General features: G+C 42.4%; 1 protein-coding gene across 2 annotated transcripts in view; it reads left to right on the top strand.

Moving 5' to 3' along the window:
* SLC24A1 (solute carrier family 24 member 1) overlaps positions 1-25,041 on the top strand; it is a 232,857-nt gene that overhangs the window by 135,559 nt on the left and 72,257 nt on the right. Inside the window, exon 5 of one of the 2 annotated variants that reach the window (XM_069222906.1) lies at positions 6,020-6,106. The exons of the other annotated variant lie outside the window; for it this stretch is intronic. Coding sequence (XP_069079007.1) covers positions 6,020-6,106 — 87 coding nt within the window. The remainder of the gene's footprint in view (positions 1-6,019; positions 6,107-25,041) is intronic. 2 annotated transcript variants of the gene reach the window in all.

Here is a 25,041-nt window from a genome sequence, read left to right as displayed (position 1 = left end):
AATTTGGATTGGAGTGGATTATAGTTTTGTAGACTATGGTTGAGTGGATTGGAGTGGATTAGAGAGAAGTGGACTAGAGTGGAGTGAATTGGAGTGGATTAGAGAGGAATGGATTAGAGTGTAGTGGAATGGATTAGAGTAGATTGGATTGGTGTGAGTGTGAGTGTGAAAGGAGCTCCAGGAAATCAGAAAAGGCACCATAGAACTCATGACTCTAAAAACTGTAACATCAGGAAGCTGCAAGGAAATCCAAGCAAAAAGCAAGCCAAAGCAGGAACAAACGGGAGCGAGGACCACCAAACCAGAGTGTTGCAACACAAAGAAGAAAGAAACTCAAGCTCCTTATATACTAGTAAAACAGGAAGTGAACAAACAGGAAAAGGAAAAATGACTTGTTAAGTTGGGAAAGTATCTTAGGACAAAATAGAAGAAACACTATCTTGGAAAGGTACTTGTAAAAGGAAAGAACAGTGCATGCTGGAATAGACAAACATTGTGGGACTATAAAAGCATGGTCCCCATGGCCAAAACGGCAGACAGCCAAAAGGCAAGAAAACAGATAAGTATTATATATGTGTGGCAGGGTTCACCCACGATGCAAAGGCAGAGCACACTGCGACTGCGGCAAGATCTGTGACCTGGCCTTGGGTCATCCGGCCCCGCCACCGTGCAAGAGTTGGACACTGGGGGTGAACAAATGTCCCATGGCAGGCCGAAAAGAGGACCGCAGGCCTTCCCCCGGGACGAGAATGGGGCGCCGGGGACAGATTACCGACCCACGGCGTAACAGCTTAAAGTAGGATGAAGTGTCATGTAACAGACTGAGCTGCCGACTTCTGAGCTGGGGGAACCAAGTTTGAATCTCAGTGTCAGCTCAACATCCTGTGATTCTGGGCAAATCACTCCCCATGCCTGCAATTCAGTGCCTTGAAACCCTCATGGGTGAAATACCATGCTTTACAATCTCTGGATTTATTGGATTGGAGTGGATTAGTGTGGAGATGATTGGAGTGGATTAAAGTGGATTGGATAGGATTGGAAGGAAGTGGATTAGAGTAGAATGGAGCTGAGTGTATTAGAGTGGACTGGGTTTGAGTAGACTAGATTAGACTGGACTAGAGTGGAGTGAAGTGGGGTGGATTGGTTCAGACTGGGTTATAGTGGGTTCAAGTGGAGTGGGTTGAAGTGGATTAGAGAAGAGTGAATAGAGTGGATAAAAGTGGGAGTGGTTTGGATTGGAGTGAAGTGTATTAGAGTGGTGTGGATTAGAGTGCAGTCGAGGGGACTGGATTGGAGAGTATTAGAAGGTTGAGATGAGTGGACTAGAGAGAATTAGAGTAAATTAGATTGGAGTTTATTGAAGTAGGATGGAGTGGATTTGAGTGGAATGGAGAGGATTAGAGTGGATTTGACAGGATTACAATAGACTGGAGTCGATTAGAGTGGTGTGGATTAAAGTGGAGTGTGTTACAGTGGCATTGAGTGAACTGGATTGGAGAGGAGTGAATTGGATTCAAATGGATGAGAGAGGATAAGAGTGGAGTGGATTATACTAGAGTGGAGTGGACTGGAGTGGGTTAGAGTAGAGTGGATTGCAGTGGACAGGATTTCAGTGGACTGGAGTGAATGAGAGTGGAGTGGACTAGAGTGGATTAGAATGGAGTTTATTGAACCATAACCACGGTCATCTGATTGTAGTCAACTGGCACTAAGGTGAAAGTTGAGGACTCTAGCAATGGAGCACGGATGGATACCGGTACCAGGTTTGTCTGGGACAAAAAGTTACCTTCAGATTTAGGAAATGTTGGTGAAGAAAAAAGTCTTCAGTGGACCCAAGCAGTAGGCTGTGGCTGAAGATAGGCTAATTGATGATGGAAAGCCATAGGACTAGGTCTGGGTGAAGCCATCGATGAAGTCAGGAAAAGCTCCAAGAAGGAAAAGTTCCTTTTTCTCACTCAAACTGTCCTTGACCTTGATCAGATCCCCTTTGAGGATAGTGCTGGTGAAGCATTCTAAATTCAGACTTAGAAACTTTTCTAGAAGTCACATTTCCTTGGTGGGGCAAGGCTTCAGGCTGTAGTCAAAAAGGGTTTGACACTGTCGAAAAGGCCTCTTGAAGCTTGTATATCTGTAGCTCAGACGCTGAAGCCAGCTGACCTTTGGAGTCATGTTTGAAGTCCTAGGCACATGGAAATCAGGTCCATTCTTCGCAGATCTTCAAAGAGCAGAGCAGTCCTCTTCTGAATCTTCTTCAGGTCCAGCAGTGTTCTGAGGAGGGTACTGGGGATGCCATATTTATGCCCAGTGCCAGCATGTAGGTAGGGACAACTCAGGGCCACTCCCTAATCAATGGTGCAAACATTTCCAGGGGTAATTCTACCCTCTTCTGAAGCTCTTCTGGTGTGGTTTACTGTAAGCTATTCCACAGTGCCCTTCTCTCCATAACCTCCCTTTCCTTGGTCAGAGCTCCCGGTGCCAACCGAAGGTGTGGCTATGGAAATGGGCAACCTCCTTTCCCCCCACAGCACTGTAAATCACTTTTGGAGAACGGATTTGTGACAGACTGGCTAGGAGGACAATAGAGAAGGTAGGCCTATGTGTAAGCTTCATCTGCCTCAGACAGGGTAGGCCCCCTTTGAAGCTAAGCAAGGCACAGACTCAAGGCCATCCTACTAAGGGAGGGGCAACACTTCTCAACGCCCAAAACCCATTGTCCGTGTCCTATGAGCAATTCAGATCTCAATCTTGGAGAAACATCAGTTGCCATATGATAGAATACTTACATAACGGCCTTAGAGGCTTTAGCAGGAAAGGTGTTTTTTCTAAAATGCATTTGTCTTAATAGTCAGATAAGATTAAATTCTACTATTAAAATGGATTTTGCCAAACTATTAGAAAGAGTCCTTGATTTTCTTTCAATTGTTACCAGTCCGAAAATAGCATTATATTGGATTTTGTCTGACTGTTAAAAAGAGTCAGTGAAATATCTAGCTGTTACCAAGCCACAATTAGCATCATACGGTGCAATAATGTAATCCAGTGTTTCTCTATAGAAGCAGTCATCCTTGATACAGTGAAAAAAGATTTTGGGCTCTTTCATTATATTGACATGTGGAACATTAAACATCTACATATCCTACTTTAAATACTATGCACCTTGTCTTTATGGGTATAGAAGTCTACCTTAGAGGTGAACTTTTTATATTCAAAAGTAAGATTTAGGTCTATCAAAAGGGTTTATTGCACCTGGTTGAATTGGCAGTTTAAGCTCTGCCAGGCTATAGTGGTATGCCTAAAGTCTGGTTTGTTGTGGCACTGCAGGGGGTAGTAAAATGTGTGCTGCAGCCCACTGGTGACAGTTAATTTGCAGGTATAAAAATGTTATCATCTTTAAAGGGAGAGCACAAGTACTTTACTTCTGGTTAGCAGGGGTAAAGTGTACATGAAAATACACTTATTACATGTATGATTCTGCAGTTTTTAAAGCACAGCATGCATCTCATATTGGAAGGCTGTAACAGTTGTAGCCTAGGAGAAGTACTCCTAGAAGTCTTTATCAGTTCCAAGAAAGTGAGAATTTTGAAGTGGGGTGATGCCAAGGGGACCACGTTTGCATCATCATATGCCAAACTATTCCTTGCATATCTGAAAGAGAACATCCTATTTACTCTTTCTGTGTACTAGGTACCAAACGTAATCTAATTTTCTTTGAGAATATTTGCCTTTCACAATAGTGGAGATCTTTATCAGGGGCATGCTGCAAACTTGCATTTTATCTTATTATGCATTTCAGCTATCTCTAACAAATATACACATAGGTGAAGATTGCGCTTTCACATGAAAACCGTGATTTTTATGATTATACTTTATCCAGATGTAATTTGATTTGAGTCACTTATTAGGAAATGGTAGCAAGGCATGCATCTGTGAACAAAATTCTCTTGAGGTATTAGCACAATGCTGTTTCACGGTATTCAAACAAAAAACTAAGAAAGGTATATACACTTGTATACAAACTGCTTGAAAATTATTGGTGCCACCTAACACTTGCACAAGAGAATTGCTGCTGCATAGGTATAGGAAAAGCAGGAACTGCATGAGCTAGAAGTAGGCCAATGATTAGGAACTATGAAAGACTATCCTGCCACATTTCTCCTGGTAAACCCTGAATGGGAAAACTTACTCAAGTTATGTTTTTCCACACACATTTGTAATCATGAATAATTTCCACCCCAATCAACTCTCTAGAGTGACTCAGAATTAGGCCCTCATTGGTGCAGCTTTGGCATACTTACATGATAATTGCATTGCATGTTTTTCATTCCAGTGCAATATATTATTCCAGTGCTTTATAACGTTGATCAGGGTTTCTGTGGCATAATTGCAGTACAAATTTGCACTGTGCCGGTTATGTTGAATAATATGCAACTGTGGTTAAGTTCTTTAGCAGGTGTGTGGACAATTTAAAGTGGAATGTTAGTGTGTTTTGGGTTTGTGCAGTTGACTCTGCAGAGCAATTCCGGTTTAGTTTTTTTATTGGTCTATGAAACTGCAGTGATATTCCATTATGATTAAGTATTGTGTAGTTCATCTGTAGATTAAGGTCAGTATGCCCAAATTGTGAATAGTGGACCTTTAGTGTGATTCCAGTGAAACTCTACGTTTGTTGTGCAAATGGATCCAGGGTAGCTGTACACTGAGTGGTATTGCACAATATTTTCATTAAAACTGAAGCTGAAGATTAAGTCAGTTCTCTGTGGTGAATGCACAATGGAAATCCAGTGCACTGACTGTAGGTATTGTATTAGTAAAAAGTATGCAACTAACTTTTGTTTGTTAAACATACTACAAACGTTATTTTTATTAGAAAGAAGAAGAACTGCATTCTAATCAATTTTGAATCATAGATTTTTTTTTAAGCAAGGAAATATTTTTATAGAGAATTTAGCTGCATTAGGTTCAAAGCATGCTGTTTCAAATAACATGCCTCTCACTATGTGATATTTCCAAATAGGTTCTCTGTCTTGGCTTCAGCCTTAGGTGTCAGTTCATTACACTCTTTATTTGTTCAAACTGCATCTGGTCATCTGCATTTCCATAAGGCACAATTGCAGTGATAAGACATGCAATGGAAAGCTCTAGCCTAAAGAAATAAACATGATGTATTGGGTAGTGGAAGGGAGTTACTCAACTATGACTGATCGGTCCAGATTGTTTTTAACATGATATAGCTGCAAAGTAAATGATGCAGAAACTCTAAAACTGCACATCGTTGTGTAGCAAATGAGTTGTAGTTAGCTGACTGTAATTGCTTTATTCAAAAGTAAACACAAAAGACTAAAGGTTGTTTCTGAATGTAAGCATTGTGGAGTGGAACAGAGCATTGACAAAGTGAATAACATTTGAGCTGAGTACCCAAGTAACAAACTGTTGAAATAGTTACAGTAGAATTAAAGCATTGTTCAATTTACTATTTTATGATTTGAAAAACGTAAGGTTGTGAAAAGACAAATCAATTCCATTGAAAACTTCCTTGCCCAAAATTGTAGCAATACGGCAAATGAGGTGTCCTTTTAAAGATCAGGGAGCATTTATAAACTAGGATGGTGATCACTGGTGAGTTGTTTACGTGGGTGCGATATTCAGACATGTGTGTGTGCCTGTGTCACCTTTCTCTTGTAGCTTTTACCCCCATTCTTGATACGTTTTAGTTCCTTGCTTTGTATGGAACCTTGCAAAGAGTGCTTTTACCTACCCCAGTAACAAACCTATCCTAACCCTACCATTTTCCTTCTATACCAGTTTGCAGAGTTATTGTTTTTAACATTAACTTAATGGTAAGATCCTCAAATGGTGTTAATGCTTGCACCTCTACTACACCCCGGGCACCTGACAGTGGAGGACAATAAGTTTCAAGGGCACACGGATACGATACTTCCATATGGCTGCCATCTCTACTACTAAAATGACATTCTTTTGATGAAAGGCTGGTATATAAGGTTCCTTTTCTTGTTTGCAGCAAAGTTTAAGGACAAGGCTGAAACCATGAACAACCTGGCCCAATCCAAAGTAGAATCAGAGGGCAGAAAAGCATTGAAAGCCAAAGGTGAGCTAAAGGAAACGTGCCTCCTTTTGTCCATAATCCTTCCATGTCATATCCCAAACCTTCTGGAATCATCCAAAGAATATATATCAGGTCACCAAAGTAAAGTTACATGAACAACAACTTCTGAGTACTGTATGAATGGCAACTAACATATAAGCACCACTTCACAAGACAGCAATCACGTATGGCATGTACATGGATTATAGTGATTTACTGTGACTGATCTTAGAGGCCACTGTAACTTCATATACATCATCACTTTATCGGAAGGCCACTCTCATCCCTAATCTAATGGACATGGCCACACTGTCACACAAACACTATAAAAAAACAAAATATCACTGTTTATAGTTGTGATGATGCTTATATAAAAGAGCATTTGAAAATACAATTCTGGACTTTTCCAGACTCCAGCAAGTGTGAGTTCTCTACTATGAGTGTAGCTTCCATGGGGTAGGTGAAGTAAACTTCTTAACAGAGGACTTCCCATTCTAATGTCATTGTTCTGCTCTAAGATCTAAACACCAAGCATGCTTAGTTTGTCGACCATTTGAATTTTTAATGGATGTCTGAGTGACTTAAAAGGTCAGGCAACCTTCACCTCTGAGCCCCCTGTTCAAGTTAAATGCTATTTAAAAAATAAAAATGTCACCCTCCATGACACAGCTAAAGACCTAATACACAAGTGATAAAGCTAAAACTTGCACAGCAGGCTTTAAGTTGGAAGTGCAAGAGTGTATACTTATAGATCCTGATAGGATTAGGGAGAATAAGAGCAAATATTTTGCTTCATTTCACGTGGAGGTTCTTCGGCAGATACTGACAGGAACCAATGATGGGCCTGTAAGTGCAAGAACAGACAATTACACAGTACAAAGGATGATCTGGAATTGTGAGGGGAGATACATACAGGCATAGCTTGATATAATGTGGAAGTGCAAGAGCATCTACTAACAGACCGAGCGACTAACCTAAGAGTGTCAGATCAAAGGCATACACAAACAAGCAAATAACAACGCAGGGCAATCTCAGCTAGAAAGGGTGATTGGATACACAGAGTCTGGTTTTCCCTTGGAGTGTGAGAGGACACACCGATACATCCAAATCTATCTGACCTGGATGTGCAAGAGTAGGGGCTGGCACAGCCAAGAACTCACCTCGAGTTGTAAGTCACCCACGCCAAGGATCAATCTGAGTATTATAGAGCAATTAGATATGCAGCCTAATCCAATGGCCCCTGGCAATCACAAAGCCGATACTCACATGTTTTTCTGAAAATAAGACAGCCGGATACTCACATGTTTTTCTGAAAATAAGACAGCCGAGCCATCCATAAAACCGATGAGAACTAATGAAAAAGTTCAAAAGCTGATCGGGTGCACATTCTAGGATCTGAATTAGAATTTAGGAAACAGGTGTGGTCCACTCTTTTATCAATAGTTCTGCATTAGCTCTCAAAGGCCAGATGACTCAAGGTGTTCTTCTAAATAGAGATATCAGATTCCTTCTGCCTCTCCTGAAAGGTCCTTTCACAAACATTTGTAGTGGCAACTTTATCAATACATTGAGTGTTTTTATACTTTTAAAGCACCTTTGGTTAACACATGCATTGATTTGACTTGCAAGGACTATGGATACACTTATACACATGTACACACACCCACTGTGCGGGATACGCCCCATGGGTACTAGAACAGACCAGTATGCAAACCCTATTGAATAACCTGGAGCTACAATTTCAAGGTAAATACATGTCATCTGATTGGGCTTGGAAATAATAGACACCCGTACATAGCTTTAGGCTGGGGCTGCAGGTCTGACAGCAGGAATATGACCTGGAAGTGCTAAAAAGGATCATCATCGGCAACCCTATATGTAGCTTGTAAGGCGAACTGCAGCGTGCCTTTCCAGAGAAATGACCTCTTGGTGTCCTAGTACAGAATCACGTACAACATCCTAAAATTGAACTTGGAAGTCCGGTTCAGATTTGCTGACTCTACTCTATATTTTGTCTGAATGCCACATAGCAGACCTGATTCTTATACAGCCAATACACAACACACATTTCTAATTTTTATAGAGTCAGTCTTATCTTTGTAGACATCTCCCTTTCGCGTGGATTCCTATTTTTATTACGTCACAGACAGGTTTGTGGATTATTACTGTAGGGAAATGGACTAAGAAGCAGTTTTCTTTATCCTTCGAGTATATCCTTTTTAATTTAATTTATTTGAAGTTTGAATGTTGTCATATGTTTCAAGAATATCACCTATTATTATGATATGTAAAATAAGAAATAAATATTTTGTTTGCAACAAAAAAGTGAACATTGAACATAATAAATAATAGTAGAGCCATTAAAGCTGACATATGAACTTCCCTTTGATGAAATTCTGTAAATTTGTATCACTACCTCATTTAGGGTCCAATAGGGGCATATTTTGTTTGGAACCTGCTCTTTTCTGGTTTTGTTCACCTCTTTACTGCTTTACTGTTTCACTTACCATAGAGGGGGGAACATGAAGGCAGCACTTGAAGACAGAGCAGAATGCAGCTACTGCCAGCGGTGCAATAGCATGGTGCCAGCATTTGTTCACAGAGAAGTAGGCAGGCAGTCTACAGGGCAAGAGGGAATGGAGTAGGCTTTCACCAGAATGCACACAAAATGATTTGGTGATCGGGAATTAATCGCTTGAGTGGAGACACAGGAGCAGATCATTATAAACAGTGTATTGTGATAGAATGCTACACATTTCATATGTTCATTTACGCTAGGTATATATTGTAAGAGTTTCATTGCATTGCCTCTGAACTAGCAGCATTCTTGATTTTAGTATGACACTGTATATCTGCTATTTTGATAGTAAACTTTTGTGAAAGCGTATCTTATTTATTAATCTGAAGTATGGCTCTTCCTGTGCATCTGTTTCTGTCACACAATCGAATTTTTTAAACCTGACGTTTGAATAGGGATGATGTTATTCATAAATCTGCAAATATAAACATGATGAAGCCCTGCCATATGCAGCCAAAATGAGTTTTCTGTAAATACAAATTCATTCCATACATTTAGGTGTTATCTTTAATTTTGTAAATGTGGTTTTCATCTAGCTAGGAGTGATAACAATAATGATATTGCTGGCCAGTGGGAGGCGTAAAATAAACAATTACGTTAGTTCTTCCTGAGGACTGCTGTTTATTTATTTTATTTTTATTTAATGCGTTTTTATATAGCGCGGACTTTACCCGAAGGTGTCAGAGCGCTTCACAATAGGCAAAGTAAAGATACAAGAGGAGACAAATTACAAGTGAGCCTGTTACAAAAACAAGCGTTACATTACAAGAGGCAATCGTGATAATTGTGCACGTATCAAGAGCAAAAACTAAACGAGGTAGCAAACGATACGTTATGAGAGGAAAAAGTGACGTGTGCAGGTTACAAGAGTAAATAAAGTACGAATAGTGGTAAAAAAAGTTGCAATCAATGGTAGACACTCAAAACACTAAAACAATAGTTACGTTACATGAGGCAGTGGTGGCCGTTGTGCATGTATCAAAAGCAAACAAGATATAAGAGGTAGCAAATGATACGTTGAAAAGGAAAGGTGCCGTGTGCATGTTACAAACGAGTACAAGATACAGGTAGAGGTAAAATACTGCACTAAATGGCATGTAGTACTTTTTACTCTGGACAGATGCCATGGCCACATTTAATGCATATTCTCTACAGGTAGGTAGGTGCAAGGTGTACCCTGTTTCACTGCTAGGTCTATTAGGCACGTAACAAAACAAGTTGTTTCTCTATATTTGGGAACTATGGGTAATATGGGCAATCCAGTAGCTTCAGCCATATCAACTCATTTGGGTGCAGCATTATCTCGGTTTCTTACACTCATCCAGTACCAATACTAGAAATTCTATATAAGCTACAGTACACTATCAATCCATAAACAAAACAGGATATGCAGAGTTTAGTAATACATTTTCTACACTAAGGAACTATTATACCGTAACAGCCTTGCATCAACACCCTGATAATCCCAGTAGCAAAGCTTGTGGTACCCACTATTTCGATTTGGGCTGTGACAGTTTGACCAGTTATACTAAAACACTGGCACTGGCAAATGCCCACAGCAGAGATCTGGTAAATAACCCAGACTGTTGACAGTAAGGAATAGAAAGGCACCCTAGACGTGGCTAATGCTTCTCTGCCCAACCAATAGCCTCAGAATTACAACTGCTGATGGCTTTCATATGTGGGTACCATCAATACGGTTACACTAATGTATGATCCACAGGGGGATAGCCATCCAAAATGATGGAACACCTACCTAAAGAACTAGAAGTACTTTACAATGCAAATAAATATCACGGGAAGATGACATACACTCAGTTGAAGTTAATAACCGATTTAAGGGAAAGTTGTTAAATCAGCTGTAATCTGTCTAAAATTGTAAACTGTGAATGTTATCTTTGGAGGGTAAAATGTTCCTACAAGCTATTAGCACTAGATTTCCTAGAGTGATGTGCTACACTGCACACTCCTGACACTAGTTTACTTTAAACAGCGCACCCTGACGGATTTTCTGGCCTTTAGAAGCACAGATCTGCCCACAATGCTTAACTATTGCCTAATGTCGCCGACCTTTGCGGGAGTGAAATGGACAGAAATATTAGACATTAATGTAATACTCTGCTACAGATGTACCCTACACATTAATGAATGAATGAATGAATGTACCTACATTTGTAAAGCTCAACGGTCACGAATTACAGGTTTCTTGGCGCTGTGGCGACCAGACCAGGAAATCCTAGCTATTCCTCTTCATTGTCTCCTCTAAGAGCACCCAGGAAACCTCCACCCGACCCCTTGAGTCCAGAAACCTATTTAGGAAAGAGCCAGGTTTTCAGATGCTTCCTGAAATCATTCAGATTTATGTTGGCTCTGAACTCAGTAGGTAGTTTCTACCACAAGTGAGCCGCTTTGACCTTAAAAGATTTCCCACCCGCTCTGACTTTCCTGAATTTTTGCATTGGATCAGATTTACTGTTGCTGAGCGAAGGACCCTACTTGGTTTGTAAGAGTACATGACCAGAGCCATTTAATGCTCTGTGAACTATGCACTGAGCTGCGAATGTCATACGTTCCTTGACTGGCTGCCAGAGTAAGGCTTTCAAGGCTGTTGAAGAGGAGTCCTTTCTTGTTTTATTCGAGGACAGTTTTTTTTGCAGATTTTTGTACCCTGTTAATTAGGTGCTCCGGAGCTCCAAGAAGTAGCGCATTGCAGTAGCCTAGTCTGCATAATATTGTACTTTGTACTACCAATCTGCGTGCAGGCTGAGGCAATAGAGGAAAGACTTTCCTCAGATTTCTCAGTAGGCCAAAACAAGACCAGCACCAATACACCCACCTGTGACCAAGGAAGTGGATGGGTTGGTTTGGGAAAGTATAAATTGCCAACTACTGAGGGGAGCTTGGCAGCATCAGACGATTACAGTGGGCAGCTGAGTGGGAACCTTATATCAGGTACCGTCAGAGCCGGACGCAACTTACTGTTGCTGCTTAGCTTTGTAACCAACTTATTTGCTACTCTTTAGAGGGAAAAACATAAATATGTCGATGCTTACAAATAACTAAAACCTGAGTAGCATACGGCTCTGAACGCCCAGTTCAGGAGTTAGGTAGTTTACAACACACAGGTGAATGAGAGAGATTATGCCATTGGGAGGAAGCAGAAATAATCTGAATGGCCACTTTTTTGAAGAGGGTATACTTCAATAGTTTCTGGACCTGAGCAATAAAAGTGGGCTCTCCAACAGGCATTTCTTGACTTATACTGCAGTTACCTCTTTTGTATTTAAGACCCGTGGAAACAAGAATGGTGAACCCCTGTACACACAAGGGCGCCATTACTTTGCACTACAACAGGTAAATGCAAGGCTGTAATGCAACTGTACAAGGCCATTCTGCAACAGGCAAAAGGGAGCTCTTACTCATAAACGCTTCCCAAATCCCAAGTAATGCCAGGTTTAACTGCCTGCACAGGAATTATATTACACCAGAGCGCATCAACAAATATTACCTTAGTGCGAGAGCTGTGGGCCCTGGCTGGAAGACTGTAGATACAAAGTTCTATCACATGATCTGGAACTGTTCTCAACTTAAGGAATACTGACAGCACATTACTTTACTGATCAACAGGACTGTGTGCAGGAAAGTTGACTGCTCATTTGAAGTGTGCATTGTAGATGTTTTTCCAAAGACGAAGAAAACCAACAAATTCATTGACCTGGCATTTGTCATAGAGAAAAGACAATTACCAATGGGCGGGAAGGGCATGGCTGCCCAATCCATGGCCAAAGGGCAGCAGGAGGTGTACAGTTGGGCAGAGTGCAAATGTTCCCTCCTGTAAATTGAGTAGATGGGAGGTTGCCGAAACCAGACTTTGCCCGGGCTTCAGAGACTCTTCTCACTGTCTTTGAGATGTGGGAAGGAGAGAACACAAAACCAAGCCAGAGGGAACTACTAGGAGAGCACAACCTGCAGCGACTAACCTGGGAGAATGAATTCCCGGGGTGGGCCTCTAGCCGTAGGCAGCCGGACATGTAGGCTCTTCCTGACAGCCACAGTTGTCATCCCTCTTCACCCTAAACATGTTTTTATTGGGTATTTGCAAATAGGAACGTCTCCTCGACGACACAAAACAGTGTCTTTTTACAGAAACAGCAGACTAATATTAGGCAGAAGTAGCATGCAGTGTGTAACGAGCATGGTTGAGAGGAGCACCTATAGTTGTGTATGCTGCAATCATCAATAGGAGGGCGGAGGTGATGCAAAGGGGCTCCTTGTGGGAGGGAGAGACCCATCCATATAAGGGGGGGGGTGATGGAAAAGAACGAAGAGGGCTTGCTGAACACCATGATTGTGAGTAAGTGTCGGAATAAGCCGTGGGGAAGGGAGGAGGTGGGAGGGGAAGAGGGGCTAGGGGAAAAGCAGGGTCTCACGAATGCAGAGGTGGTCGGGCGGGTGACATAGCAGGCAGGACATCCACAGTAGGCAGTGAAACAGGAGATCCCTCTTCACCCTAAATAGGAGATGTTAGTTGTAGGTATAATATTGTGGTTGATGGAGATTAGGAAGCGCACGGATGGGTACCGGATCAATTGGTTTATTGAGGAGTCTTGACACAATGTTAATTTCATGTTGTTGAATTACTCGTTCTTTTCCTTTATCTCTTCTTCTGTGTCTATATTGTTGTTAATTTACTGCTATCCAACTTCTCAGGGCATAACAATAAGCAGGGATACATTTCCCAATGTCATAATGATGGATGATACATTCCTCCCCAAATGGACTATTAAATAAGCAGAGACATCAACGAGGAAACAACATTAACATACCATTGTACAAGACATTGACGGATGTGGTTTGATTATGTGACACAGGTTTCTCCAAGAAGTAGCTTGTGAGCTACTGTCAGATCTCCAGCTACCTGTAAGTAGCTCCCAATCTACCAGTAAGTAACTCTCCAGCTACCACATAGGACACTCTTCAATAGAAGAAATACATACGACTAGTAGGGTGGATAGCTCTGTTAAATGAAAAGGAGAAACAAATGGTATGAGTGAGCCCTTCACTCACACTGGGCATGCCGGTAAGACTACCATACCCAAAACCACGGGACTTGATATAAAGAGGACTCAGTAAGCCTCTAACAATGTTGATACACATTTTTACTTCAGATAGAGACTCGGAATTTGAATTTCAGGTGCTCTCTACCAAAACAAAGTTGGTAGCTGATTTAGATTTCACAGCAGAGGTCACTGAAATGCATGCCTTATTACTTTCACCATAGTGGATTCAGATTCAGTCTTGTGAGTTCAGGCATAAAGCATGGACTTAACATACACATTATATGGACTTACAATTTTATAACACATGCTACCATACACATTGACAAATGAGAAAAGTAGCAAACATCTGAGGGAGGTTGTCCCCTACCTTGTGCAACATACATGCAACAGAGTGTTGCAGCTGAGGGGCTGCCAAAAAGGCTCTAATCATCAGTAAGGTTGCATTTTTCAACAGATCCAACACCAGGTGGATCCGGTTATGTAGCTATAAATGCTAAATTGACTCCCATAAGACCATCAACAGGATAACTTGATAACCCTATACTCCAGAAATTGGAGAGAGGCGTCTTCTTCAAGAGTGAGGATTAATAGCCCTCTCTATTAAGTGCAAGTACCCCATAACATCATGGTATATGTCTTAATGAATGCCAAAGCAGTCTACCTAGAGCTGCTTCACAAGAAGACTTCATGTCATGTCTGAAATGCCTTCATGTCCCCAAAGGTATTCCTGTCTCCCCCAACAACATGTCTAGGCCTATTTTGGCATCTGTCGGAAACCAGAGAAAGACTGTGGGATCCTTTCATAATCCCTAAAGCTGACATAAGCACCATGATTGGGTACAGTGAGGATACACATAACAGAAAACTGTATCCTGCATCCCTTCCCATGGTCCCATGGTCCAAAAAGGTGTGTTGTGAATCTGTGACCTCAATACAGCCATAATGCGTTGCCTATACTCTACAATGGTTATGTGACTATCACTTCACTGATCACAGATGCCATGGAATTCCCAGCTCAACCTGGTGCTGGACAATCACCTATATTAACCTCAAATATATGATGTATCAGCTACCATCCTACAGCAGAGAAGCATGACCATTTGAAACAGAGGATTCACTGCTGCCTTTAATGAGTGACCTTAAAGCACATCATCTCCTTAGTAGTCTATGGACACTATCTTCTGGGTTAAATAAGATCCACCTAAAGTCACTGCAGTCATATAGCCACATTTTTCCTAACATAGAAGTTGCAGTTCTGGAGAAATAAAGGAGCCCAAAGATGTTCAAAAATGTACCCCCTCATTGAATGGCCAGGCTTGGCTTCCACAGAAGTTCCTCACCCTACTTTGTTCAGCAATTGGCTCATCACAAAAAGGTCCTGTACAACCATAAAAAGATGAAAAATAACCAAAAGAGGAGAAATGGGGGGTGTTGCACCGCCATCTGGCCAAGTCTAGGTCCGAGAAACCTGTGGAGATGCCTCAGCTCAGGAGCTGTGGAGAGAAGCAAGTTTTATTTACCTGCAGAAGGCGATGAACTACACATGCCAGGGGGTTGTGGTGTGATCCACAAGTGACAACAGATGGCCAAAATCTAGCTGATAGAGGGAGACTCTTCTGGAGAAATTAAGTCATTCCAGTGAGCTGCTCAGGAAAACGTCTGTCATGCAGAATGACACCTGAAGCCTGGTCCACCTGGAACCACAGGGGTGGGTGGTGCTTGAATAGAAGACTACAGACAGATGGAGAAGGGTGAAACACGTGGACTGGAATAACCTTTGTTGATGTCTCTACAATGTGGATGGGATGCTGAGCCAGATACCACTTAATCCTTATGAAATATTAGAGTTAAGTGAAGAAACATCAATCTGGGTTTCTCTTGGAAAGTCATAACACAAACTGTGAATGAAAGACCTTAATTGGAGGGAGTGAATACTGGGCATGGTGTAATGTTCAGAAATGTTGGATGAATCCAGAAGCAAATAAAATGTTTACTGCATTCAGTTGTTCAGAATTTTCCTTTCTACCTAGTGCACAATCCACAGCGAGATTGTTTCATTCCACAGGGGAGTTTATCTCATCGGCTGGAGGAGGTAGCCATGATAAAATTCTTGACAGCGCCTCATCACCACTTCCTATCACAACGGGGCATCTAGTGCATGGGACAGCTAGTATCTCCACCATGAAATCCACTTGATCAACTACTTGGATACAAATTAGATTTGCAGAGGGAACCAGGCTGTGGTGTGTGCTAGCCCCGCACTTGTTCAATCTGTTTGTAGCTGACTTATTGTCCAGACTCGACCAGGTTAACTCCCATTTGCCTCAGCTGGGCCTTTTAAGACTGACCCTTCTCTCTTACGCAGATGACATTGTCCTTCTGAGCCATACAAGAGTAGGTCTACATAGACTGTGTACAGGACCCGCAGAATATGCCATGCTCAACAAATTGTAAATTAATACAGGAAAGACTAAAACCATGTATGTCTGCAGCAACTCTGGTTCTTTTCCAAGGGTCAGGCTTGGTGACTCCATCTCAGAGGAAGTTAACTGTTGCAAGTACTTGGGAATGTACATAGATAACAAGCTGACTTTCAAGGCTCATGAACAATACTTAAGAAAGGAAATGCATATATATATGCATTCTGTACCTCAGCCAAAAAACGGACTGACCCTACATTCAAACCTCTTATGATGGTTATTCTGCAAAACTTCTGCCATTGATCACCTATGCTAGTGCGGTTATGCTTGGAAGGGATGCTCTGCTCTTGGATACTCTTTAAATCAGGGCATACAAGTGTGCATTCGGGCTCTCGCTGAGTGCCTCCCCAGCGCAGGTCCAATTAGAGTTTGGACTTGTGAATCAAACCTGGGGGAGAAGGTACTCTGCCACTAAAGCCTGGCATAGGGTAAAAGCAACTCAAGATCTAGCTCTTCCCAGCATCTTATGGCAGCCAGTGGACCTGGATTCTAAGTCATCTTACAGGACTTATCTGCAGTCTGCACTGGAATCAACAAGCACAACAGCTATGTGGAATGCGAACTTATCTCACCAGGCATTCTGTCAGGCATTGAATAAAGCTGTGAAAACCCACTCCTTCATTGCTGATAAGCAAGCACTTGCATCTCGCACCCAAACCTGGATGGTCTTCCACACATATAGGAACCTTTCATTTGGCAGCATACTTAAGTATGACCTTTTCGTTACATCTGAAAAGGAAATTGATGGCCATTCGCTTTGGAACCTTACGTCTTTGGCTGATCAGCCTTTGTGGAAGCATTCTGGTCCAAAATCATGCAGGCTGTGTGGAGCGGCGAAGGAATACATTGTATATCTAGTCTGTATCCGCATATTCTGAAAATACCTGAGGGTTTATGGTTAAAAGAAGCCTTTAATAGCCGAGGCATTAGAACCTGCAGGACAGCTCTAATCAATTCTGTCCATCCATCAGATCTCAGATTAACTGTAGACTGATTAAGTTTTTAACTGCATTTGACAGTATTCTGAGTAACGTGCAGGTTGGTAGTTGACATAAACCTTCACTCAATATGGATTTCATTGCAGCAGCAGGTATTTTTTTTATTTTTGTTCAGATTAATGGAAAATGTATGACGGTAACTGGGCAGCTGAAATAATATCTTATCACTATTTGAACGTCGTAATTCTGATACTTTCCTCGTTTTAGTAGTCCTTTTTTTAGAAGATAATATTTCATGTTTTTATCATTTTCTAATTTTGCATATATATATATTTGAATTTAAAGGTGTAAAAAATTGTGATGTTTTAATGAACTGAAACAATATATTATTCTACACAATTCGCTTGAACAACTAGACTCTGAGCTACAGTAACTGGAACTGTGACTCTACATAAACACCAATCGCCATATATCGGGTAGTTGACATAAACCTTCACTCAGCATGGATTTCATTGCAGCGGCAGGTATTTTTCAACTGATCGCCATATACTGGGTCACTGGACACCCTCAAGTCACAGCCATCTAACGTTGTTGACCAGTAGGCTCTTGCTTTCTCTGGCTGGTGGGAGCTTTGGTCGTAGGACTACCTAAATCCCACAACTGATCTACCTGAACTGAACTCATACGTGTTGACGTGGAGTGCGCTACCTTCTGCTTGCAGTAACTGCTATATTGTTTTGTCCACGTGGCCCCTCTTTTGCCCCAACTGAGCTCCAGAATACTGACGCCAACCACTGAAGGCACTTCACCGGAGACTGGTGCCCGCAGTGTGATTCCTGCAACATACAGCCGGCACTGGGAGACTTTATAATTGTATTAGTAAGACCATATCCTGCTGTCCAAGCCGTGTATTATCTTCATTCTGGCATAGAGCCATCAATATATCACCAACTGTGGTACGTTCCTGAAAGGGGTTGTCATATTTCAGTCATGACCACGAGGATGACACTTTAGTTCAAGCCTCTGTACTGAGTGAACAGCTCCAATTGCTTCTGCTTTTAAAGGCACAACAGGTGGGCCTATATAGTCGAATATATCCTGTAGAAGCTGCATGCAATCTCTCCATAGGCCTCTTATGTGCAAGTCACAGCATTGATGCTCTCACAATCCTTACACAGAGTCCAGGCAGCCAAAGATTGGCAGCTCTGGCTATGGCATACGCATGTTAGAAGGGCCAAGGTCCTAAAGGCCCCACATGGAAGTACATAATGCTATATATCGGTTACTTCCATATTTTGTCATATATATTACTAATGTCTTGATTGCCTCAAAACAAACTATATTTGCAAGCATTGTCACAACGATAACTGTTGTAGTGTTATGTCTGACATTTCCTGTTTTGTCACTATTTAAATATTGATAGTACACGTTGACATTTTCGGATCCTCCAGGGCGGATATACTGATTTGCAGTTGGTTGCAGGCTGCCAAAGGCCATCCTTCAGGATGTTATGCAAAGCTATACGAGCTCTCTCTGCCTGTTCCAAACCTGTCTGATCGTGAAACCGATCTTCATTTGTAAACAATGCCATGAGCAAATTTTATTCACTGTGTTTTTAAATGATTTTATTGCTTCTGGAAGAGGGTTATGAACTGTTCTCACCGTGGTCCTCAGAGATGCTTTGATGGGGCGCACAGTGCCTTTTCACTCTTTCAAGAATTCCCTCTTTGGTAGGGTGACCAGAATTCTAAAGCCAAAAACCGGGACATTTCACAAAAATAGAAGAAAGCTTTCTGATGACACCTTCTAACTATTTCTACTTTGGAAAACAAAAAAAATCACCTTCCACCATTTTCAGGCAACCATCTCTGAAAACCGGGACATGAGCTAAATCTCCCGAAATCTGCTGGGACAGCTGGTGAAAAACCAGGACGCCTGGTCACCCTACTTTTGGCATCCCTTGGGGACTTCGTTTCAGCAGGTAGTGCCAAAAATTGAATGGTCATCTTCTCTCTTTTGCGCCAACCACATCTCACCTGATTAGTTTGACCTTCCTGGTGAAATGGCTCATGTTATTGAACCCGAAGTCCTGGCCTGTGTTCTTTCACCATCGTCTCGAGATTCTCATTGCCTGGCTTTGGTCCTGTTTCCAGGCGGAAGACTGGCTCCTTGCCTGGTTCGAGGACAACAACAACATTAAAGTAGTATTTGGGGCGCATGACTGGCTCAATCCGCAAATATGATAGTGGGATTGACTTCAGCCTAAATCTATGTCCTGTAAAGCACGTCGTTGTGTTTGTTGTACCTGCTGCACCTTCATTTTGGCCATATCCAAAGTTGTGCCAGTCTCTCGTGCTCGTGTTAAATAGGCCTCTTCCCCTCATCATGACCTTCCTGTCCAAAGGAGGGGTATGTTTAGTTCTTTTCATCGTGATGTGCTATTTGTTGAGAGGTGGAGGGAGGTAAAGCATCACTTTCATTAAACGTGTAGAAGAAAACTTACAAACAATAACACATTACCTTGCATCACGATTCAACATACAAGGGCACCATGGACATAATAAATGTAAAACACACAGCATGCTTTTCAAGAGGCAATAGAATGAATGTTGGAATGAAACGAAAGACTGCGATATCAATCTAGAAAACAACAATGTTCAGAAGCCAGACTTCACCTACAATTGGTGCAGAGCACTGGAAGCTTTTACAATGCATTCTGGTCAACCGAGAAAGCTAAGAATGAACAACAGCAAATTAACAAACCTCTGGGGCCGAAAGGTAGCATAGGATGAATTTGTTAAACCTCAGAAACACATCAGGGGAACAGTTTTCCACATACTATTAAGTTCACCTAAATTTAAAACATACCCCACCCTTGAGGGATGCAACCCATACACAATTCTACTGCAGTTGTGGAGGTCTTGTACCCTTACTTTGAAAGGATCTTTCCTGGCCCTTAACTGAGAGATAAAGGAAGTATAGCTGACTACGTCTTAGTATCCCACCAAAGAACAGCATCATCACCAACGCTTGCTAAAGGTAAATTAACTGAGCTCCCTCCTCCGGAAGAGTGATCACAGAGCAATTCAAACCAATCATTGGCTCATAGGGGAAAGCTGTGTTTTCACAGTTCAATCTCTTGGCTATTGTTTTCCACACTTTGAGAAAATAGAAGGAACTAGATATCTCCATGAAAGTCTCCTGTACCTGAAACGTCCTAAGCCGCAAACACTACCTGCACATCAACCAGACTTAGATGGCCAAAGTCCACCTGGAGTTCAACCCAACAAAGACAGAATTCAAGTGACAACTGGTGCAGTACATAGGTCCCATACGCACTTACATCAGTTCATTTCTTTCTGCACCTTCGTACTGGGATTCAGAGTTAGCTCTTCTCCTTTCTCAACAGTTGATTAGCTTTGTTCATCAAACTTTTCCAGTGTACAAGGGAAAAGTCACCTCCTAAGACTACAGGTGTACGTCTGTGACAGATCCCTAGGAGGTATGCCTTTGGTGACTAGCGTTAGGCCACAACTCCAAGTTGAGCAGGAAGTTTGCCCTGATGAATCCGAAGACAATCCAGGACAGTGAAGCCATGCTGAACATTGCCAGAAATTGGGTAGAAGCTGCTCTCACTGAAAGTCTAGGCCTTTGTCTCGATCTCTTCCTCGCATTCCAAGTCTTCAGGTAAGGCTAAGTCAAAAAAGGAGCAAAAGAAGTCTAGACGGGCCTTGTCCCAGTCCTGTCACTCTCCCTTGGAGAAGTTGTGAGGACATCAAAGTGGCCTGAGGTCTCGCTCCTGGATCTCTACCAAGGAGCTGATTCCACAGCTTAATTCGATGCAACCTGAGGTCAAAGGTCCATTTGTGATGCCACAACAAATTGTGGCATTTAAAGATGCCATGCTTCACATCTTCTGTGGCTTCCTGGCTCCCATTGACATTCTTTCAGACCCCACGGATCCTTGGAGGCCTCCATCACGGTTACCTCCAGCAGGTCTGCGCCACTGACAGCTTAGCCTTCTGAACACAGTTTGGGCTCAAAAGGCAAACTGTGACAATTCTACACTTGGTGCCATAATCCATGCTGGTTCTTGCCCCATCAATGCCAATACCGACACTTAAGGAGGATATAGAGCCCACATCTTTATCTGGCTGGGAGCTGAACCAGTCCGACCTCGTATGAAGCTGCGCACAAGTTAAATACCTATGCGCCCTGCTCTCATCCCTTTGGATTCATATAAGGTGTGTGTTGGTGGGAAGGATTTTCCCCCCACTATGATGATGAAAACTTCATATGGACCTACAAGAAACCAATGGACTAGATACTTTCCAGGAATTGGGTACGTCCCTCTATTGAAGAACTAATGTCCCTCATCATGATCATTAGAAGGGAGGGGCATGAAATGGATTTGGACATCAAGATGAACATCCTCTCGCAGGTTCTGCAGCCAAGACAACTTTCTTTAGAGCACCTACTTCATTTTAACAAAGCATTTACTGGCACACTCTGGGGCACCTGGATGAAACCTTGTTCCTGTCCTCTAGTCAAAAGACAAGTGGCACCTCAGCACAGACCAGCTGCAGGTGACCCAGCCTTTTTGACCCAGCATCCTACTCGTAAAAGCCTGGTGGTGTAGGCCTCCACCAGCAGAGTCAATCATAATTCCATCTCTACCTCCCCACTGGACAGGGTGTTAAAGAGAATTAAGGCATTTGGAAAGACAATGTTCTCTTTTGCCAGCCTTGCCCTAAGATCTATAAATGCAATCAGTCAATCAATTGATGAGACGCTACTCCCACGCCTTATGGGATACTTTAGTAAAAATCCCACCAGCAATCCCAGAAGAATTCCGGGTCAATTTGGCACAAACTAATGATGGCAAGGATGCCACAAAGTACATCATCCGCATAGGACTAGACACAGCTGACTGCTTAGGTAATGTGGTAGGCACTGGTGTTATCCTTCAGCGCCAGGCATGGATGAGATCAACAGAATGTATTTATGGATATGCCCATCAACGGGTCATGTGTCTTTGGCAAGAAAGCTGCTCTTGAGTGCTTTCAAGTGAGCAGAGTAACTGTGTGGTCCCACTGCCCGCCTACACCCCTAAAGTAATATCCACAGGAATTTCTCAAATTCCAAGGCACCAATAGTGGTTTCTCATTCAGCCAACATCAGGGGACTGTACTGCAAAAGCAGGTACCCTGGTCCTTTTGAGGTCATGAAGGGTGGTCCAGCAGGGGGTACACAGGCCAGCAAGAGCAATTAACTTCCCAGTCCATAAACTTCCAAGCAATTGCCGTCAAGCCACTTAAGTTTCTCCTTAGCAGCACACAACCACCTGGAGGGATTCAAAATCACTAATTTTCTCCATGAGTGGAAAGCAATAACTCTGACAAGTGGGTCCTGCAGTTAACACAAAGAGAGTACGCCTTGCCATTCCTATATGCCCCTTTGAGCATTCCACCTACATCAGGGTGGCTTTTGGAGGGCAATTTGGCTGTAGGAAGTCCAGGGTCTTCTGTAGAAAGTGAGCCTTTGGAAGGGTCCTGGTCTCATAAATTGATTGGAACTGGGTGTTGTTTCCGATATTTCCTGTGCTGAAGGAGGGAAGAGGACTTTAACCTATTTTAGATCTTCGACCCCTCAGTTTCTTCCCATGGAGGGCCACATTCGAGATGCTCATGCTGGCCTAGTTTCTTTATGCCCTGGACATGAGGCGTACCCAGTTTCTGGCTATGTTCAGCAACGTACAGCATGGCTTCACTATCCTGGTGACTTTGGATTTGCAGGATGTCTACTGTCATGTTCCTATGCTACAGTCCAACAGACTTCCTGTAGTTCAATGGGGGTTTTTGACTGGATATCCTTGGTGTGGTTTTCTCCCAAACCTTTTTCCTCCCCTCCTCCTGTTTTGCTGAATTTGTTTTTGTTGCCTTAGGACTTTGCACACTTTACCATTGCTAACCGGTGTGAAAGTGCTTACACTCACTTCTCTAAACATGGTAAAATTGACTTACACACAATTGGCACATTAAAATTACTCCAAAGTCTCTAGTAAAGTGATACTACCTGTATCCAAGGCCTGTAAATTAAATGTCAGTAGTGGGCCTGTAGTACTCATTGTGACACCCACTTAGGTAGCCCTTCAAAATATGTCTCAGGCCATCCAATGTAGCCTGTGCACAGTTTTAAAGTGCCATTTCGACCTGGCAAAATATAGCTCTTTCCAGGCATAAATCTTCCTTTTAAATACTTATGTCACGCCTAGGGTAGGTCTTAAACAGTCCTTAGGGTGTGGTGCAGGGTGTTTAAAAAGTTGGACATGTATGTTTAAGTTTTACTTGTCCTGGTAGTGAAAAACTCTTAAGTCCATTTTCACTACTGAAAGGCCTACCTCTCCCATTGAATAACATTGGGTTACCTAATTATATTTAACAAGTAATAACTTTTGATTGAGAGCAGGTAGGAATGTCTTGTTTACACTCAAATGAATTGTAATTTAAAACCCTCTTTAATGGTAAAGTTGTATTTTAAGCCACAATTCTGAAAATAACACTTCAATAAAGTTGCCATTTTCTTGTCCTAACTATTTGGTGCCTACAGCCTGTTCCCAAGGTCACATAACTAGGTGTATTGGCACTTGACCTTTGTGTATTCCTGCCAGACATTGATACAAATGGGGACTAGGTATTCTCAGGATGGGCCATCATGTCAGGATGGGAGTTATCACCTACCACACTTGCCCTTCAAAGGAATTGCCTCAGCAGACTCACAAAGGACTTCATACTAGTATATTGTCACCCCAGACATCTTGAGACCACGGCAGGTGAAGGAAGACAATTCCAGAACCAGATGTGGGAGGAAGTCTAGACGTTTCTCCCACTCTAAAGATGGTACCAGGTAATATTTATTGGACCCGCAGACCAACTTTTTAAAAACACTCCTGGACTTGTGGACTCTACAAGAAGGACTGCCCAACTTCCTAAAGATGGCCCGTATGCCTTGCTGTTCAAACCCAGGACTACCAGAGTGCCTCCAAGGGTCAGTTGGCTGGCCTCCTATTCTGAGCTCCAGGGAGCCAACAGACACAGCACAAAGTATCCCGACGCAAGTCCTCACATCACCAGGTCCAGGACAGTGGCTTCATCAGAACCAAGGCAGTGCACCGCACCTTGACACCGAACTTAATATTGCAGTTCCTGATCAGCGGCTACACCAGCACTGACCCAGCATGACGCATCTCAATGCAAGTCTCTGCAACGCAGCCCCAGTGGGTTTGTCAACCTTTCTGATCCACGGCTTCAACAGCACCAACCCCGCACGATGCACCTCGATGCAGGACCACACATCGCAGTTCCTATTTGACAGCTCCTTGATGCAGTGTGGTGCAGGCTGACACAGACTGTGCATTCTGATTCCAAAGACACAAGCTACTGTCTCCGCCGACCATACTTGGTCATGTACTTGGTTTGGGCTTCACTGTGGTCGGCCTGAATGAATGACTTGCCCCGGTCCAGTGCCATCAGATAACTAAATATGGTGCTATTTGCTTCCAAACACTATTTCCTCCTAAATCTTTTGAAATTCAATATCTCTAGTTCTACTGACTGGATGTTTGTCATTTTGGTCTCAATGTATTTATTTAAATTGACTCTATTGTTCTAGATTGGTGTGGGATTTTTCTTGTATCGTGTTTTCACTCTATTACTGTTTTGAGTGCTTCAAAAATACTTTACACATTCCTTTAAATTAGGCCTAACTGTTTTTGTGCCAAGCTACCAGAGTGTTAAGCATGGGTTAAGTTAGTGACTTTTATGGTTCATACTGACAAGGATTGTGGTTGTTGCTGTGGTTGTTGCTTGAAAAGGTTTTCTCA

This window comes from Pleurodeles waltl, chromosome 3_1 (assembly GCF_031143425.1).
Source record: "Pleurodeles waltl isolate 20211129_DDA chromosome 3_1, aPleWal1.hap1.20221129, whole genome shotgun sequence".
Classification (NCBI taxonomy): domain Eukaryota; kingdom Metazoa; phylum Chordata; class Amphibia; order Caudata; family Salamandridae; genus Pleurodeles; species Pleurodeles waltl.
The sequence above is the reverse complement of the archived record's forward strand: the minus strand, read 5'-3'. Positions and strand labels throughout refer to the sequence as shown.